The sequence below is a fragment of the Fusarium oxysporum genome, chromosome IV (genome assembly GCF_013085055.1).
Source record: "Fusarium oxysporum Fo47 chromosome IV, complete sequence".
In the NCBI taxonomy this organism is placed as follows: domain Eukaryota; kingdom Fungi; phylum Ascomycota; class Sordariomycetes; order Hypocreales; family Nectriaceae; genus Fusarium; species Fusarium oxysporum.
The window spans coordinates 197793-217071 of NC_072843.1; the positions used below are offsets into that span (position 1 = coordinate 197793).

At 48.1% G+C, this 19279-nt stretch overlaps 4 protein-coding genes across 4 annotated transcripts; 2 read left to right on the forward strand and 2 right to left on the reverse strand.

Moving 5' to 3' along the window:
- Nucleotides 1–1035: 1035 nt before the first annotated feature.
- FOBCDRAFT_158173 (uncharacterized protein) lies at nucleotides 1036–2341 on the reverse strand (the record flags this gene model as incomplete). Its single annotated transcript, XM_031180217.3, has 1 exon — nucleotides 1036–2341. The coding sequence occupies one exon, from the start codon at nucleotides 2339–2341 to the stop codon at nucleotides 1085–1087; it is 1257 nt and encodes a 418-aa protein (XP_031046104.3). The 3' UTR covers nucleotides 1036–1084.
- A 2808-nt stretch (nucleotides 2342–5149) lies between these two features.
- Nucleotides 5150–5791, reverse strand: FOBCDRAFT_99736 (concanavalin A-like lectin/glucanase domain-containing protein; the record flags this gene model as incomplete). Its single annotated transcript, XM_031180216.3, has 1 exon — nucleotides 5150–5791. A coding segment is annotated over one exon (642 nt), but the record flags the coding sequence as incomplete, so codon positions are not given.
- Nucleotides 5792–9142: 3351 nt separating this feature from the next.
- Nucleotides 9143–11199, forward strand: FOBCDRAFT_291046 (G-protein alpha subunit-domain-containing protein; the record flags this gene model as incomplete). The annotated part of the gene is made up of 3 exons (XM_054704072.2): nucleotides 9143–9613; nucleotides 9664–10581; nucleotides 10638–11199. Exons 1-3 carry the CDS (start codon nucleotides 9180–9182, stop codon nucleotides 11197–11199), a joined length of 1914 nt encoding a protein of 637 aa, XP_054560047.1. The 5' UTR covers nucleotides 9143–9179.
- A 292-nt stretch (nucleotides 11200–11491) lies between these two features.
- On the forward strand, nucleotides 11492–17502 carry FOBCDRAFT_249273 (and other transporter-domain-containing protein). Its single transcript, XM_031180214.3, has 13 exons — nucleotides 11492–11850; nucleotides 11898–12276; nucleotides 12325–12421; nucleotides 12473–12806; nucleotides 12857–12945; nucleotides 13001–13175; nucleotides 13223–13609; nucleotides 14348–14494; nucleotides 14528–15159; nucleotides 15212–15524; nucleotides 15572–16350; nucleotides 16427–16496; nucleotides 16619–17502. Exons 1-13 carry the CDS (start codon nucleotides 11676–11678, stop codon nucleotides 17311–17313), a joined length of 4272 nt encoding a protein of 1423 aa, XP_031046101.2. The 5' UTR covers nucleotides 11492–11675; the 3' UTR covers nucleotides 17314–17502.
- Nucleotides 17503–19279: the final 1777 nt, after the last annotated feature.

The following is a 19279-nucleotide window of genomic DNA, read 5'->3' on the forward strand; positions in this document are numbered from 1 at the left end:
TTCAGCCCCAATACAAAGAAAAAGAGATTTCGCCATTCACTCTGCTGGTGGACAGCTCATGCCATCGGCCTTGACCTTGAGGATGTTCAAGAACTGAACGATGCCACTGGTAACCAAGATTTAAGCAACCTTCATACATGAGCTCGAGGTAAAGCGCACGATACAAGCATCAGCTATCGGGTCTATCCACTCAACCAAAGTTCCATCAGTGGTGGTCTCCCGCTTGTACTGAGATAAAGTGGGGCGGGGTACGAAATTGGAGCCTTATGAGCTCTTAGGAGATAGTAGGGAAGGCCATTTCTCGAGAGCGACTTACTCTCCCCATGGATGCGTAGCACTAAACTGGCAGCTTTCATGAAGTGACTTTGCAAGACTGGCTTCGCTGATTCTGAACAGTGGTAGACTGAGAGAGCCCATGATGAGGATCCAGAGTTTGTTCGTCTAAGTCCTGAAAGATCGAAAGAGTTCAATGTCATCAGGTGAGATCTGGTCGATGTCAATGCTCGATATCTTAGTAAGTTTCCCCGAAAAAAAACTAAAAAAAAAGACTTGAGATATCTAAATATATATACACGGTCATCCTCAATTGTTATTCTATGTTAACCCCGACGGTCTTGATTCGGCATTAGATTAACGGATAACGGCTGAGTTAGACAAGGGGGTTACTATCCGCCGTCAGACATCGGGCGGAGACTATCCCTTAACCCTAACCTCGGAAACAACTCTTTACATTGTCGACGAACTATGACATAACGTTTCCCGTGAAATGGTTCAAGACAAGGACGCTAGAACGCAGGGTTAAAGGCTATTATTTTAACTTAAAAGCCCGAATAGTTAGTAGGGGCGATAAACCGAGGAGAACTTTATTATTAAGCTCAATAACCTTCTGCCATGAAGTGCAGTAAGGATCTGAGGTTCCTTATTAGATTGTGACATAGCTAGTTGTTGAGAATTATTGACTAAAGAGACATGATGTAGATCGAGGGGTTTTTTATCCACTCCCTTGACATGTATGTTATTAAATGTATCAATGTTATTTATTGGCCCTCCCCTATCCAGTAAGGTAGAGAATATAAGGTTTTTATTAAGCGGCCCTGGCAGTATTTACCGGCTTTTCAACTTCATCTGTCACGTCCTTGACAGACACAATAGTTGTCTTCTTGACAAGTGTGTTGGAGCTCCTTTTTGACGAGATAGATAAAGCTTTCTCAGGCTTTTGAGGAAGCATCGACTCATCATCTACCTGGATGGGAGTGCTGGTCTCAGAAGCAACCTTCTTCCGTCGGAATAAGCCACCCAGTGAAAAGGAGCCTTGCCAGTAGAGTAAAGCCGATGGAATCAAGGCGACGGCACCGATTAGGATATAGAGGGGGTTACCAAAGACTCTCCAGACGAAGAAGCCAATACCAACAAAGACCGCTGTGTACCAGATAACCAAATGGCAGATATGGAATGACCTTTGTAAGAAGGACTGTCCGCGCTTGCGCTCAGACAAAGAGCGAGCTGATGTTCCCCAGCCGGTCTGGTTCATAGTGATGAGAGCATAGATTTTGGACGGCAACAAACCGAAGAAGTAGATGAAGCCATACGCACTGAAGAGGAGCAGCCAAGGATCTTTGCTAATGAGTACGGCCAGAACGGACTTGAAGAGGGCAACCCCGAACATGGTGACCAGCCAGATGATAGGTCGCCATGGGCTGGAGTCGGAAGTGTCGAAGAGGAAGTGGAGGACAGTGGCGATCAGGATGAATGGATACAAGGCCTGAACTGTCATCTCGACAAGCATCCAAGGGGATTGGTAGGCAAAACTGGCGGGGAACCAAAAGGACTCTCGGAAGAAGGACTTGCTCCATCGAGTCTGCTGAGCAACCCATCGCACAAAGGAAGTAGGAGATTCGCTATCACACCAGGTTCGGTGCGTGTAGCGTGTCCTGAGACCATGAGCAAGCAGTTGGTTGGTCAGGTGTCGGTCATCTCCAAAGGTGGTCTCTTTGCCTCCAAACGTCTGCAAGTTCCATGGGCCGAGGATGGTCTCGAGGTCAGAGGCGCGGTACATACTCATGGGACCCGAGAGACAACCGACGCAGCGCCACAGTGACTGACAAGCGCGCTCGATGTTGAAAGCAAACCAGTAACGAGCAGCGCACATGCGGGCGAGCAGTGACTCAGCGCGGTTCCAGATCTTAACGTCTGCTGTCACACCGCCGATCTGGGGTGAGGAGCGGAGGAGGGTCAGCATCTCATCCAGGCCGTTGCTTTGAACAAGGGTGTCGGAGTCGGTGGTGAATATAGCGTCCCGGGTGCGGAAGGCATATAGACTCATAGCAAAGGCCGTGAACATGGCGGTACGTTTGTGACCGTGGGGTTGGGCAAAGCAGACAGCCTTGAGGCTGCTGATGTTCCACTTCTCCTCCCACTCGAGCACCTGCTGGACGACTACCTCTCTAGCAGTGGCCAGGGCAGCTTCGTGGCCAGGACGATAACGGCCAACAAGGTAGTGCCAGAACTTGACCAGGAAGAATCGAGTGTCGGCAGGGACGTGGTCAAAGTATGTCCTTCGGTGTAACTCTGAGAGTAAAATGGGCAAATGGATAAGAGTTGCCTTCTGGTCCTGGAATTCATCGACAAAAGCCTGTGCCATACTCAGATCTGGCTCGTCGTTACCGTCAACAACACCGACGACGCACTTGGGGGCGAGTGTTTGTGTCTGCAGACTGCGAAGACATTGTCTCCATGCCTGTTCATCCTCACGGTAGCCGACAACGGCCATGGAGACATCACCATCAGGGTTGAGGAGGTTATCAGCCAATGGGTTGGAGGCAGACTTTTCGCAGTCGCCGGCCGCCTGTGTGTTGGCTGTCTTCTTCCTGACATTCTTGACGATACGGTCTATATCAAAGCGGTTGAAGATGGCGCAGGTGAGCTGAATGAGGTATTCGGTGATGAGGACCGTTCCATAAAGGCCCACTGAGGTGATGCCGAGATCCAAGACTTGGAGACCGATGATATAACCAGTGATGAGAGCAGCAATGAGCCCAAAGGCGATGATGATGTTGATGGCAGCACTGAAAGGATTAATCCTAAGAGGCTTTCTCACCGGTGTGTCGAAGACTGAAGCTGAGTCAAAGCGGGATGCCTTGATGCTAGCCGACGAAGCGCTGGACGACTCAACACCGGCGCTGACCCCGACGGTCGCTTGCTTGCCAGACATCTTGCGACTGGACCGGAGCGTACCACTTGACGTCAAAGACGAGAGATGATGTGGTTTGGATTAAACGAATGCAGTTGCAGGAGAAGCTGTCTTGAGCCTAACCGATTAAACAAATTGCAGTCCCTGCCCAAGCATATCTATTTATCTCGCTATAAAACGCCATCATGTTGGTCATTGTTGAAATTTTCTCCTAAAAAGGCGCCACACGCCGAGCTTTCGGTATCGAGCCAGGTACAGTCTGTGGCCTGGACCTTTTCAGAGCTGAAAAGGGGTCCCCAAATGGCCCAGACAGTCGGGCTTTGTCATAATCTATACCCCATAAAGAAGAAGTCGATACCTGAGAGGGCCCATACAGGGGGGCACTTACAGATTCGAACGGTGAGTAGCCATATAGGTAGGATCCGGGACCAGGGGCATGCCTGTACCAAACATATGCAGGTCCGAGATAGGTTGAGAACAGGGTCTACGCCAGCGCCAAGTACAAATGAAGCGGGCCGCTACTATAATCTATTAGACGCCATTTTCAAAAGCCCGGTCCTCTCGAGGCGAACCCAGAGCCTCGACCAGCCTGAAGGAGTAGTCTTATTGTGATATCGAACAATCTGGATGCGTGGTGTGCTCCCCAGCCAACCACAAAGGCGGCTTGAGGCCATCCAAACGTGCACATCATACTATTTTCGGCAGCTGAGAGAAGTGTCTGACGCTAAATCTTGCTTTATTTGCAATAGTCTCACGGTTTATCCGACATGCTGTCTGGCAAGTCCCTCAGATCCAGTTGTAGCCACCTGTAAGCTACAATTTCTGTAGTAGCACAAACGGAACTACCATGACATGAAGCCGAACGTCTTTGCGGCTGTGTCTTATACATGAATGGTAAGCCGGATTAGTACCTGATTGCTTTATAAGCTACTTCTTCCCCCTGAGAGGCAAGATAGCTTCAACGATAGTTATAATAATAAAATGTAAAAAATAGAGTTGTGCCTGGCTGCAGTATGCTGGAAACCCCCGTGAGAAAAATCAAATTCTATCTTGCATCTCAGCTCAGTGCTAACAAAATTGAGGAAGAAAGCAGAGAGAAGCAACAAGGAATCCATGGTCATGGTAGACGGCAAACAAGTGGCGACATATCCCGGAAATCTGGATCGTCGTCGGCACTACCTCAAAACTCCTAGTTCGCGGTCCTAATCGAGCTCCTTGGAATCATCACTTGCTTCAGGATCCTCAGCAAATATACGCGATGTTACCTCGTAGGCAAAATAGCCCCGAGATTCGACCCACTATGCTGCTACCAAGTTTCCACATGACTAGGGATTGAGCGCATCAACACCCAACCATCTTTAAACAGTGACTATACAGCGTATGAAAAAGAACAGCACCATGTTTGGGCCTACGGAGGAGCATTACAATGGAAAGTGATCATCTAATTCGCTCATTGCTGACGGAATCTCCCGAGACAATGATACGTAACGATCTTCCACTCGATTGCAAAATACCAACCTTGCTTACCATTACGAAAGAACTTTGACAGTGATTAGCTAATGAATAATAACATTAGATTACTATATGAATGCCAAGAAGATCACCGATGTTGACTCCGCTGACTTGAAAAAAATGCACCGCTCAGACCCAGATGGCCAGTCACTCGTCCATCTCTCGTCACCGGCAGCCCATACGCCCTGATTGCACAATAAGCGGCTCAATGAGTCAACAAAAACTCTAGCCAGTTGGTTTACAGATGATAAGGCACGTGTTCAAATGGTATCTCTACAGGCAACGGCGCCAATTAAACCAAACAAAGAATAACAAAGTAAAAAGCCAGCCAGCCGCTGCTGGACCGGCGAGGTGAGCAGAGTTCTCCAAGATAACTGATGTAGACCCTGAGTCATCATTGTTGCCGTTGTTCCCTGAGGCGGTGGTGGATTTGAAGACACCGTTTGTGATGGTACATGCCTCACTCGTCTTTTTACATGCGAGTGGTTTGGCATTTGTGTCGTTGTATACAGCCCAGAGAAAAGTAACGGCGACAGTGCTGTCCTTTGTCGGAGGTCCCAGAGAGTAGTTGGAGTTGCCGTCGGACCATTGGCTCAAGGCGAGACGGCCTGGTGCCTTGGGCACATTTGTGGTGATGGACCTCGAGTAGTTGTTGTCGAGGCCATAGTGGACAATGTCAGGCAGCCATACGAAGGACCACTCGTGAATATCCTCGTCAAATGAGGTGCGTGTATCATTCCAAGACTCTCGTTGGTATGTGCTGTTCAAAGGATTGTTTGTAGGCGAATACAGCTGCGGTTTGACGGTGTAGAGCAACGTGGCCTCCTCCCAGGCACTGACATATTCTATGTCGACCTCTGAAGTGTCACTCTTGTAATTGTAGAAAGCGGTCACTGTCCCAGGCACGGTTCCGACGCGGAATCGTGCATGATAAGAGCCATAGAAATATGACTTTGAACGACTGATGATCTGCGCACAGGGTACCGCCTTTGAACCTGATGGGAGAGGTGAGACAGTGAGCTCAAGTCCTGTTGATGAGAGCTGTACCTGGTCCGGAGAGAAGTCTCTTGTGTATGGAGAGTCGCCTTGAACTACCTCGTACGAGGCGGGAATAAAGAGCTCCGTGAATCTCTTATCTGCAATAGAGCTGAAGTTGACGGCAAAGAAACTGGAAAAGACGCTTTCTGTTGGGTCGCTGGAGTCTGTGAAGCCACAGTCACAGTCCCGGACCTTTGACGCCATTGTTTTTGACAAAATGGATTCGATGGGTCCGAGTTTCCCATATGGATCACGATTCTCATAAGGGGGTTAGATCAGTAGCCAAGCGGAGAAGACAAAGAAGAAGAAAAGCCTGTTCTGTCGCTGAAACCAGATGATCCGGTGTAGGTGAAGAGCAAAAATCAGAGAGGCCCTGCGTGGCTTGCAAAGGCTACATAGGCAAGCAAGGACTTACCCTGGCATATCGCTTGAAGCTGCGCTCTTTTTGCCAGTAGCTACCCAATAGCAGTAACAAGTAAGGGTTGATCGTCAAATATCCCCGTAACACACTACTGTGCTGAACTGGGGTTATCTGGCACAGAATGTCACTCAGATGTCACTCGAGCCGAGGATCTGGACCATCTCACGTAGCCCACCCACCCAATATGGATCGGTCAACTCGACATGTCGTTACCGCTGCAAGCGACAGATACCTGACTCGGCAAGATCCTACTCCCGCGGAAATACGCGGCTTGCTGATCACCTAATGCGACACCGTCAATAACCCGCGTGATCAATATTGCCAGGCGGCAAAATTGATTTCGTGATCCTGTCCCCGGTGTTGGAAGGGATCTCGATGCCTAGATCCCTTTTACAAGGAGCGACCATTGAGTAAAAAGGAGATGCCCAGCCCCTTAATGAGTCTTGTCTCCTTGGCACAGTCGGGTACCCTGAATCTAGAACAAGTCGTTGCTCTGCAGAAACAGAAGCCTCCCAATACTGGCGACTCGGCGACCCCTTCGAAGCGGCCACATCGTGTCCTGACGACCGAATAACCGGAACTCTTATGGTGGAGGCCTCCTGGAGAATCGCCCCAGTTACGCCGCCACTAATATCTGCTTGATGTTGATCTCACTTTACGATAGTTCAAACGGCTAGTGGTTAATTTGAGGACCATACGGAGATAACACTCCAGGGTTAGAGTCGCAAATAGGGCTTGATCGCAACAGCCTTACCGCTCCCTAAGTGCGGACACGCTGCTAGTACTGTAGCTTACCCAGTACCCCGCACAATATTCCACAGCAGTGATCCACAAAGTCCTGGTTAGGCAAGCCTTGGGTGGTAACACAAGAAATGGCCGGTACGCACTGCAAAGTTAATAGGCAGACCGACCATTTCTTCTATCACCTCGGGGGCAAGCTTACTGGTCGCTATATTTGCATGCGGCTCAAGACATAGTCTCCACTAACAGCCCTGGTAAAGGTGAATCTTTTCCAGTGAACATAAAACGCGGCTTTGCTTCTGGACGGCGGTAGTTGTAGGCAGTACTTATGGAAAAACCGTAAGGGCCTGTGCTTAGGCAGCACCAAAGGATTTAGTAGCCTTGACTATTAAATTGGTCGAAAGCGAATATGACATTACGTGATAATTTGCTTCTTTAGATGTGCTTTGGCGGCAACTGCCGTAGCACTATTACTCGACTAGGTCTGAAATGGGAAAGCTTATGGAGGTAGGAGAATATGTTCCGTTACCTTCTGAAAAGTATTAAGCTTAATTACGCCGAAGGAAGTCCCCACAATGCCAGAGGCTAAAGAATTTGCCAAAAAAAAAAAATAACAATGAGTCAGGGATGCCCTAATAGACGCCTCGTCTTTACGGCCAGCCTACAAGATCAACTCTTATAGTCCAGCTTCCCAGCATTGGTCCTCAATCACCGGAGTTACTCATCTCATTAGGACAATCATAGGGAGCCAAACTAGCCTCGCCGCATCGAGGCTTTGCCTCTCTTAAGTATACAGCCAGAGTCAATTAAATAGTACAAAAACTAGGATGGGTGACATCCACCGTTAATGCATTCTCCTTTGATCCTGTTTACGTATGGCCTCGCCCCTTTTTATCTTAATACTAAGATCAATAAATAACCTAAATATTCATAAAGACTATTAAAATAGAAAAGGAAATTGGTGCATAATGTAGTTCCATGCAGCTCGGCTTCCTTGAACAGCTACACTAATTCAATCGGAATAATCATAACATCTATGCCTCCTAATCCGGCAACCACCTTCCCCCGCTCCCCACTTTTAACAACTACCCTTATCAAATCCCCATCCAAGCTCTCGGCAACAATCATTTCCCGTGCAATACACAGGAACCATACCTCAGCAGCAAAAAACCTTTCCAGGGCACTATGTGACATATCTGGGGCAATAAAAGGAGTTGTACTACGCATAAATGCCGCCTAGGTAACCCAGATGCCTTACGCAAACTCATAATACAAGATTATAGCTCCGATTGCGGCTCTTGCTTGATCTCTTGCCCCCGTGGACTGCCCTGGCTGTGGGCAGCGGGCCTTGACTGCAACCAGCTTTAAAATTCTCTTTTGTTAAGGTATGTGTGCTTTGCCCTTGTGAAAGGGATCCAAGCCTTTTACCCTGCAACCTTAAATAAACATGGTAGTTGGCAACACTACCCAGCAAGTAAATGTCCTAAAAACATGTCGGCTTAGTTGCCTGTAACTGATGGCCATTAGCGGCTGGGCTACTGCTATTTGCTATCTGTTCCGCTTAAGCTATACTCTATAACCTTTGAACGACGCCAAGAATGTCAACTATGAATACAGATAGGTCCTGATTTCTCCTTCAACTTGATATCTATGTTTTATCTACCGTGACCTAGTGCGGTGTCACACTCGCTACTTGGCACTGCAGTGAACTAATGAGATTTATTACTATGAGCAGGTTGATTAAATGCTTAGTAATATACACCAAGGAAGAAGTATTGTAAGACGGCGTCGAATACAGACACCTCTCATGATATCGGTTCACGCAGGTCAGATTCCTCGATGTAGGAAAGTTCAACCGGAGACCAAAATAGGGATATGGTCCCAGATCTAGTCCCCGCAAGGGACCCTGACAGAGGCATGCGCTCCCAAAAATAGGCCTGCTCAGGGCCTCAGCCTAAACTCCAGGTCCCTCAGTCCAACCTCAGTACCAACTCAGCTTAGAGCGGCAGGAACTCAGCTCTAGAAACGGAAATAGACTTTGGTATGCTTAAGTTTCGTCTCCGAGTTTAGTGGCATTTGTAGGTGAATCGGGATTGATGTTTCTCAGCCTTGTCAATTGACTCGGTGAAATTTCAATCCTACCTACACAGCCACGCAAGGCAGATTTGCGAACCACTCACGTCATATCATGCAAGGGGTTCCAACAAATGCCCTCTTCCGACTCATACTTATCAACACCGCGACAACTTTGCTCGAAACCTCAATCGCAACGTCAACATGGCGGATCCCCTGTCAATTATTGGAACAGCGGGAGCTATTGCGAATATTATCGACGTACTCACCAAAACGATCACAACGGTATGTGACATGCGACAAGCCTGGAAAGTCGCCGACCTCAGCGTATTTGCGTTGGAAAGCCAGCTCAATCTCCTCAAATTTGCACTTTGTGAAATTCAGAAATGGACCGAGTCCAGATCCAACGAACAATCGCATCAATTGGTGATGCAAGTGGATAGCTGCGTAAAGTGCTGTCGGCTTCTCATTGGCAAGATTGATGGCGAAGTGTCGCAGTTTCAGAAAACGGTAGCCGGAGATCTTGAGCTTGGTTCCAAGCTTTCTTTTCTGTTCAAGACGAAAGACATGGAGCAGATTCAGCGGATGGTGGATCAACAGACACATACACTAACACTTTTGTTAAGTGCATGCAACTCGTGAGTTTGCCAATCTTTGAACGTTCTTTGACTTACCAACACTACCGCAGAAATGCCTTGGAAGAGCAAAATAGAATCTTACAGCAGCCTAAGATCATACAGGCTCTGCAGGACATGGATCGAGACACTGCGTCTCTTATTGTTCATCAAGACTCAGACTCCATAATCACCGCTACATCCGTAAGTTCTTCGAGACGGTCGGTTCAGTTCGCGTTTGATCGGGAGCTTTTTATTACCAAAGTATACGAAAAATGGATTCGGAAGCTTGCAACGACACGGAGGACCAATAGTCACAATAGTCACGGCCCAGAAGATAGCACTCAACAAGACCATCAACAAATTTCAAACAACGAGATTGTCTTCACGAGTGCATATACCGATGAGGAGCAGAATTCCTTTACACATACGCAAACTGCTAAATCAGAACCATCTCGGCCATCGTCATACTTTGGAGAACGGATGAATTCTTTAACACGTACCGCCCTGGGTATAGAGCTGCAACCTTTGAAACGTGACCGAACTACGAGCGACTTGAGGCTTCAAACTAAGGAGTCCCGACGTATTGACCAGAGCTTGAAAGATGACTCCAAATTGACCCAAGGAGAGGTCAAAGTAGCCATCCTCGGCTCAAAGACTAGGAAGCGAGTCTTCGAAGAGATGAGGTTATCAGCCGGCCACCCGCAATGCTACACAGTTTCACAGCTATGCATATTTCGTCCCGTAATCCTTGGGGCAGTTTTTGAAAGTGTTCAGTATTTAGCAAAGAAGCTATTGGTCGACGAGGCCATCAGAGAAGATCCGTTGCGGGCGAGCTTGGAGGACGTGCTGCTCGGCGACAAAGAAGAATTGGATCTTGAGAATGGGTTTGAACCGTGGGTTGTCCAAATATTCCGCACAATAATGGAGCATCCGGCGGCGAAGGCCTTGTTGGCGGACGAAACCTTCGTGCTTCCAGAGAATGTTGACTAGTATGTTCTTGTGATAACTCTGACTTGCCCCTGCAGTACTGACGCTTTTCTCCCAGCCTTTTAAACCAAATCGAAAGGATCGTGCAAGATGATTATATCCCGACAGACTTAGATGCTATAAGTTGTACAACACCACTGCCCGGCTGCGTGGAGGCTGCGTTCAACATGGGCCAGCTCACTATGCGATTGACAGATCCTGGCAACGCGACAGTCAGCCGGACAAAACTATTTTCTCAACTCGAGACGGCAACAGCCGTCATATATGTTTTCGATCTAAGCAGCTCATTTAGCGAAGCCTTGATTCAGTATGAAGCAACCGTCAATTCACATTGGCTAAATTCAAGTATCATTGTCATCTTCAACAATCTCAAAGGATTCGCCAAGAGACTCGCAGAAGCGCCACTTAGCGATGGATTCCCAGATTATGCAGGAAGAGATGATAAAATAGGTGCAATGAATTATATCCTCTCCAGGATCAAGCCTTTGACCCAGCCTGATCTCCAGTTCTATGCCCATTTCACAAATGGCGTGTATGATGATGGGGACTTGTTGAAGATATGGCGATACATCCAGGATGGTATCGTCGACCGTGCGTTGAAATCTCTCTTGCCGAGATAAGGGAACAGTATACCGAAACAGCCCCGTGAGGGATAATCTTTTACGAACCAATATCAATTCTCAGTTTTCCAATTGGTTATCCAGTGGCAAGGTGGCAGAATTTAGTATGGGGAAGTTACCTATAAGAACTGCGAAACACGAATTCGACATACTCCACTACACAATGCCACACGATTCCCAAGGTGCAAGATTCGCCGCCGGTCAATCGAAAAAGGAAATATTCCGCCGAAATTTTACCCCAACAGTCTTGTTGGAGCTAGTGTATTTCTCCAAGAAAGCAACCATGAGCGGGGCCAACTCTAAACTATCGGGGCTAGCCCAGGCTTCCCCATGGGGTTGATGCTGGCATAAGGTCAACTTCATTATCCTTGGCCAAGTATTAAAGCTCATGATTCCTTCAGCCTTGAGATCATCTCAACTCATCAGCCCAACAGCTTTCTTCTATCCATTGGTGCTTCTACGACTTCCAATTCACCATGTCTAAAGAATCTCTCAGCAACTCGCCCAGTCATGTCGAGGAGACTGATCCAACGCCCCAAGCTGAGACTGCCATTGAATATGATAGCAATGGCTTGAGTGGTATCGTTCGATCTCCCTATGTTCTGGGAGCTGCTACTCTGGCTTCACTTGGAGGATTCTCCTTCGGTTATGGTAAGTCTCTAGATGAAATCCTCTTTTTCCAACTAACAGTTTATCAGACCAGGGCGTGATTAGCATCATCCTTACCATGAAGCAATTCCACGACCAATTCCCTGAAACAGCCCCTGGCCATCCTCGGTATGGTTTCAATGTTGGTTTCATGACCGGCATGCTCGAACTTGGTGCCTTTGTTGGATGTCTTTTTCTTCCATACCTCGCCGACCGAATCTCTCGAAAGTGGGCTATGACTGTGGCTACTGTCTTCTTTACCATCGGTGCTATCATTCAGACTGCTGCTCATAACTACGGTACACTCGTCGCTGGAAGAGCTATCGGTGGAATCGGCGTAGGGACTTTAGCCATGGGTGCACCTTTGTATATCTCTGAGATCTCCCCTCCGAACTTGCGAGGTTCGCTCCTGGTCCTTGAAGCTCTTTCGTAAGTCAGCATTTAAGGTCGAGTTCTCAGCAGTCTAACATAATACAGTATTGTCATTGGAGCAATCATTTCTTACTGGATTACCTATGGCACAAAGGATATGGCCAGTGAATGGTCCTTCCGACTGCCATTCCTTCTTCAGATGGTATGTCCGGCTTCCACCGACTAGACGACTAATACTGAACTTACATAATAGCCTCCTGCTCTACTAGTCGGTCTCGGCATTCATTTCTTCCCATACTCTCCGAGATGGCTCGTCATGCGCCAACGAGACGACGACTCTCTTCATGCCCTTGCCCAACTCCGACGTGTACCAGCAACCGACGATCGCGTCCAGGCCGAATGGAAAGGAATTCTCACCGAAGTACGGTTTCAGCAGGAGATCCTTTCTCAGGAACACCCCAATGACAGCGGTATCATTCTGGAGCTGAAGCAGTGGGGTGACCTATTCCGACCAAGATGTCTCAAGCGTACTGCGGTTGCGCTTGGGATCCCCTTCTTCCAACAGTTTTCTGGAATCAATGCCTTCGGTAAGCATAGTCCTGGGTTATCTTGGATTAGAGAGTTCTAACGATATCAGTTTACTATGCTCCTACTTTCTTTAAAGCCCTCGGACAGGATGACAACATGGCACTGATTCTATCTGGAATGGTTAACATTTGTCAGCTGGTGAGTTGATGTCTGTTACAGTTGGCCTTGTAGCATGCTGATTTTAGGATCGTAGGCCGCTGGCATTCCAACCTTCCTCTACCTCGACAAGATGGGCCGCCGCAAGCTTGCCATCTTCGGCGGTGCTGCTATGGCCGTTCCTCATCTCATCATGTCGGGTGTCGTCGGCAAGTTTGATGGGAAGTGGGAAGCCAATCCCGGAATGGGCTGGTTTGGAGTTGCCCTGATCTGTACGTTTTCTCCAGTCAGATCCTTGACTCAAGACTAACATCTTTAGACATCTATGTCCTCTGCTACGCATGCTCATACGGACCATTGGCTTGGACTCTCCCCGCTGAAGTATTCCCCAGCTCCCGCCGAGCAAAGGGTGTTGGAGCCGCTACTGCTATGGTCTGGCTTGCTAACTTTATTATCGGCGTTGTTGTTCCTGAGATGATCATCAAGATCGGCTGGGGTACTTATCTCTTCTTTGGAATCTTCTGCTCTCTTGCTTCTATCTTTTCTTTCTTTCTTGTTCCTGAAACTGCGAACAAGTCTCTTGAGCAAATTTCTCAGCTGTTTGGAGATCATGCTGTTGCGGATGAGGAGGCTGTCTACGAACGCATTCGGCATCAAGTTTGGGCCGGCCATGCTCATGGTGCTGAGCATGCTGAGGTTAAGCAAAGTATTTGAGGATTTATGATATGTATTTAGCTGCATACACCCAATAGTCAACGTTCTATCAAAGTTTGATTGCCTGTAACTATGGCTCCTTATGTCTTGTTGCAATCCGACTCTTATGTGAACGTGTTGAATTGACCATTATGACTAATCTGCATAACATTCTTATGGATAATCTCTTCTTACTTTGAGCTTGCAAAGGATTTACATCAATACTGAGACTTGATACTTGCAGAAGTTGAGTCACTGATATGCCTCCACTTATGTTTAAGAGAGCGTGCGCAGTTACCCAACAATTCTTGTTAGAACTGTGATTCTTGGTTGCGGAGACCTGCAGTGGATCAATCCACTAACTCGACCCCGTTAGGTCATCGGAGACGCTAGAATGCGGGGAAGCAGTGAACTAAAGTCATCCTTACGCCAATTTCATATCCTTGCCCTCAACTCGGCCTGCTCCCCGAGATTTCATTTTTATGCCAACTCCACGCCATTCTCCCTGCAAACCCGGCGAAATTCTTCCTAATCCGTCTCGTGCTTCTTGTAGCTCATCTTCAAACCTCGAGTCATCATGAGTTCGGCGCCTCGCACTCGGACTAAGCCTTGCGATCAATGTCGAGGTCTGTCAAAGCCTGCAAGGATACCCTACCCTGACCAAAGCTGACCACAAACAGATAAACATCTGAAATGTATGGAGGATACTTCATGTCATGGTACCCTAGCAACGTCAGGCTAAATATTACAGGTGACAAGGAGACTCCATGCGCCAACTGCAAAAAAGCATCAATCAACTGCGCTCGCGCCAAGAAGTTCCGCATCAAAAAGCTCATCACGACTGAAAACACGTTCAAGTTTGATCCAAACCAGACATGGATAGATACATCGAATCAAGGTTAGTCTGATCAATGTTACTGTTTGCAATTAGTCTCACCTAGTTCAACAGAAAAATCAAACAAAATTTCCTTTGTCGACGAAACAAGCTCCGCCTCTCGCCACTCCCGTACAGTCACCGCTGAATCTCCGTCTTCCGAAGATGGACCTCAATCAGAGAGTTTGGATTTTGCTGCTTCTGTCTTACGGTCTTTATCCAAGGGCAGCCAGGTTTTACCCGAGGAACAAGAAGCGCCTCTGGTGCAAGCACTCTCAGGACAGTCCCAAGATGTTTTTGAGGCATCCCGAACTCATGAAGATGGAGGCTTTAGTGCGCCTCGAGATCTCTCTCAACTATCAATTTCTGTATCCCCAACTGGTAGACCAAGTCTTTCTGCTAGTCACTTCGGATCGCCGTCCCTTCCCGTACTCTCAACGCAATGGCAGCACTCCTCACCGGATCAGGATACAAGAATGTATCTGGATCATGGCGGTACTGGGGAAGGTTCACCATTTGGTTCAGGTACATACAACGACAATCACCTCTACCAAGCAGATACTCTTCCGTCAATCATGGACCTGGAACTCCATAACCCTACCTCTTTGTTGAGTGCAAGCTCATCTCAATCGCTGAGCCTGGAGGAAGCCTGCCTGGTTCGCTGTTTCGTCGAGAAACTCGCAAGAGCTGTAAGAAATTCTATGTTGTTGTCGAGAAGCAGGTTTGACTGACCACTTGTAGTTCGATACCACCGACAGAGACCATCATTATATCTCAGTTCTTCCTCTCCGAGCCATACACAGCCCTCTGCTTCTCAATGCTATATGCACCGCCTCAGCACGCTTCCTCACGCGTGTCTCCTCACTCCAAGATCCGGACAGAATCATTGTATATGCGGGCGTACAGCTTCCGGACCTCAACATGGAATCAGCTATCCACTACCACAACAAGTGCATCTCACATCTGATGGGAGTGTCAGCAGATCCGATCAACTCTTGTAGTGACGATGCTCTGGCTGCCATTACGATCCTGAGATATCATGAGCAAGTTGATAGTACGAGACATCTACCCTTCGCTTGATCAAATCTGACACTACTCTAGCACATTTTACCGGTACCGATAACGAGACTTTCTCCATTGCTGTCCGTGCCGTTTTCCAAGCATCCCAGAACGACGCAGACGGGCTCCTGCACCTAATTCTTCAACCTCCTCGCGGCTCAGATGTCTATGCAACCTCTCTCTCTTCCCTCAGGTTCTCGGCATGCCTCATTGCACTTCGCCAAGAAATTTGGTCTGTCCTTATTCATCGCCGTCCATTCCGACTACCAATCCTGCCTGTTGAGAACTATGGCATCTTTGATGATACCTTGGCCGCCGACGATTATGATTGGACTAACCGCGTTCTCATCTGGTGTGCCCACGTTCTCAAATTCTGCTACCCAGATGATGATGACGAACAGCCAATCGATAATCGAACTCGATCCCAACAATGGGAAGCTATCAAAGACTTCCAGAGAAACTGGGACGAGAAACGGCCACCTCATTTCGCGCCTCTCTACTACCGGGAACGCAACCCATCAGAAGGTCGATATTTTCCAGAATACTGGATTACCAGTCCATGTCAAATGCTAGCCCTCCAACACATCGAACTAGCACGTATAGTTCTTGCAGTGCACGATACCAAGATCCAACTCGGCATTGGCGGCAGAGCTGCCCATAAAGCACTGGAAGAGCTGATGCGAGAAGCAACAAGACGTGTTTGCGGCTTGGCTATGTCACAGAAGTGGTGCCAAGAGGGAATGGTAACCGCTGCGGTTGGACTGTCCATGTGTGGCGAGTACTTCCAAGACCCGGGAGAACAGGCTGCAATTATGGAGTTGGTAACGTTACTTGAGCGTGATCATGCTTGGCCAACCAGCACTTTGTTGAACAAGCTTTGGGATACTTAATTTCAAGTATCACAAGGAGCGTGAATTGAGTTTCATCTCGTTGTTCTCTTTCGAGATTCACGATGGCTGCCTGATTGGTATGCACGATTGCGTGATACGAATGAGTCATAAGCAGACACGCATTCAGACCTAAGGTTCCGACTTTCAATCAACATACTTAACATCCAGGCCAAGATACATTGAACCAAATCGAAGTCAGGAAGCGTCTTCAATATGTCTTTCAAAGCTGTGGCTTTGCCGAAGTCTTTGTCCGACCCAAATCAATGGGACAAACTCGTGGACCAGTACAAAGAATTCCGACTCCTCTCTCTGCAACTATCCCCAGAGTCTTTCAGCTCAAACTATGCACGCGAAGCGGAGTTTACGAAGGATGTATGGGAAGCCCGCTTGAGTAACCCACTCGCATCTAGTATCATCATCGTGTCCGATCCAAAGCCCGGTTCAGTTGACGACTTCTCGCTGATTCTGAACCAACCATGGCTCGCATCGCTTGTTCTGTATGGCCCACTCGAAGCCAAGACAGCGGCCAAAAAATGGGAAGATCTGCAGAAATTCGAACCCGGAAGCACTTATTTTGGTCCGATTGCGGATGAGATTGAGTCTGCTTACGTCCTCAACGCGATTTACGTTCCTCCATCTCAGAGGCGCAAGGGCTTGGCGAATAAGCTGATCGAGCATGCCAAGGAACTTACAGTCAGACAAAATGAGGGCAAAAAGGCTATGCTGGTTCTTCTTGTCAACTTCAACTCTGTCGCGGCTATGAAATGCTACGAGAAGTCGGGATTCGAAGTCGTGCATGATTACTGGTTCGATGATCCTAATACTTCTGGAACGTCTCGAGGTCATGCAGCTGTCATGAGATTGGATGTCGGCGGGAATGATTCCTCAAGCTAGAAGAATTCTTTTCGTGGAGCAGATTGTTCCATTTCCTGAGTAGGATACCTGAATGAAGCTCCAGTTTGGCTATACGAAGTTGAGGAATGCCGAGATAAATTGAATAAAAGATTCGGCGCTATTGAGAATCGCCAAGTGACAATCAATTTTCTAGCCACGTTGGCTTATTCATATATTGATTATCCATCGTTTAGCGATCGTATTCAAATATGCCTCGTGTTGGATTGGCACGCAAGCGGTCAGATTAGCCTTCGGTACCGCCGGATATTGTTCCGCCAACCAGCCACCGATCGTGGCGCTCTCCTCTGCAACGTTGTACCGCGTTTGTGAAAGCGCGGCCTTAATTGGTATTTTTGGATTTTACTACTGCTAAAATACGGCTGTGCCTTGCGTTAAAATGCATCTTTTTTGCGATGCTGAGATAGCTTCAATTGAGCCTTCAGAGGATTGCGGAATTGGCCGTTGAGCTAAGAATGATGATGCTCACTGTTGATGGTCTATTGAACGGGAACAAGCGGGGTTGCAACTTGGAGGGACGGTAGCACGGGTATGATGCCAGGATGACCCCGAGCTATTGATCACTAGACCATGAGGCTGAGAATCACCGCTCAACCCACGAAGTCATCGTGCATTTCCCCTCAGTAGCCTTGCCTCGGTGGAACTTGTGATAACCAACGTCCCATCGCAGCAATTCCCAATCGAATGATTGATGCGCGAGTGAATAATTGGGTTGCATGCATACGTCGTGATATCTTCATCAGGAAGGTCTATGCTGATTAAGGCACGAGAGCTGCTTAAATCAGCATGTGGAAGCGGGGAAACGAGAAAGTCGATATACGGTCAGACACCATGTCCTGTCGATGATGCCGGGTCCGAGTGGTGTTGCATGCATCAAGGGCCCTGTTCTCCATGAAGATGCATGGCTCAAGCGGGGTACAGCACCTCATGACGGATCAGCTGAGCTTGACTGCCCACAATGGAAGCTTACTGAGACTCTCTCGCTTGGCAGAGTCAATGTTCTCATGATGTCAATTGATCGATCGATGAATGATTGTCTATTCAATGACATCAAATCAGTTGGTTCACTACGAGCTCAAATAAAGATCCGCAAGATCTTCAAGTCTCCGAAACAATAGACCTGCAGATTGTCGTTCATCTGTGGAGAGCTGATAACGGATCAGTGGGGGAGCTTTGACATGTTCTCAGCTTAGGCCTCGGTCTAGATTGTGCCGGGGTCGACATGCAGAGAAGAATGGAGAAGAAGAAAGTCGGTTAAAGCGGCGGGAAAAAAGAACAACGGGTCATCGTCATCCCTATCGTAACTCTGTTTTACGGATACAGCGGTTTTGCAGCCTCCCATTTTCTTAGCCGCTGTCTTGATAGCGTCTCGTATTTGGGGAGGCTGGCCGTTTAGCCCGGATCCGAAGCCGTATCCGGGCTTTCGCAGTATCATACGAAAATACCACGAGCGGAGCAGAGACAATTAAAACGATTGTTACAATGAGTCAATTGACTTCTGATGATTGACCTGACGTCAGCACAAGGAATTACTCCTCCGCTGACAGTTTCTGCATGCTTTAGTTCAAAGTCCCTGGACGCATATCGCACACAGCCCGCTCACCCACGATATCGAGCTAAGCAGCCCACCACGATCTAGACTCTTGAAAAATGGCCGGTCGGGAGTTCGTATCAGTGGTTGGTAAGACTCGCAAGCCACCCAACTACTGCACCATCCAACGGATCTGGAAAAGCCTCTTGTCTCATAGCAGTTCCCTCCGGCCATTTTTTTCACTACAGCAACTCACTCACAAACTCTTGGCAGGGTTTTGTCCGTGCTATTGGTGATCTGATGCCAGGGGTGTGGAGATCCATGCCGTTGTTGGCGTATGCGTGGCTTGCGAGCAGGCCAACCCTGGTTGCTTAGTCGACGCTAGCCCTGCAATACGAGACCTGATCACCCATCGTC

What these genes read in the sequence shown, in the direction of transcription:
- FOBCDRAFT_249273 (XM_031180214.3), top strand. Translation starts at nt 11,676, where the DNA reads ATGTCTAAAGAATCTCTCAGCAACTCGCCCAGTCATGTCGAGGAGACT. An exon ending in AGGATTCTCCTTCGGTTATG is followed by an intron (nt 11,851 to 11,897) that starts GTAAGTCTCTAG and finishes ACAGTTTATCAG; the next exon opens with ACCAGGGCGTGATTAGCATC. An exon ending in CTGGTCCTTGAAGCTCTTTC is followed by an intron (nt 12,277 to 12,324) that starts GTAAGTCAGCAT and finishes AACATAATACAG; the next exon opens with TATTGTCATTGGAGCAATCA.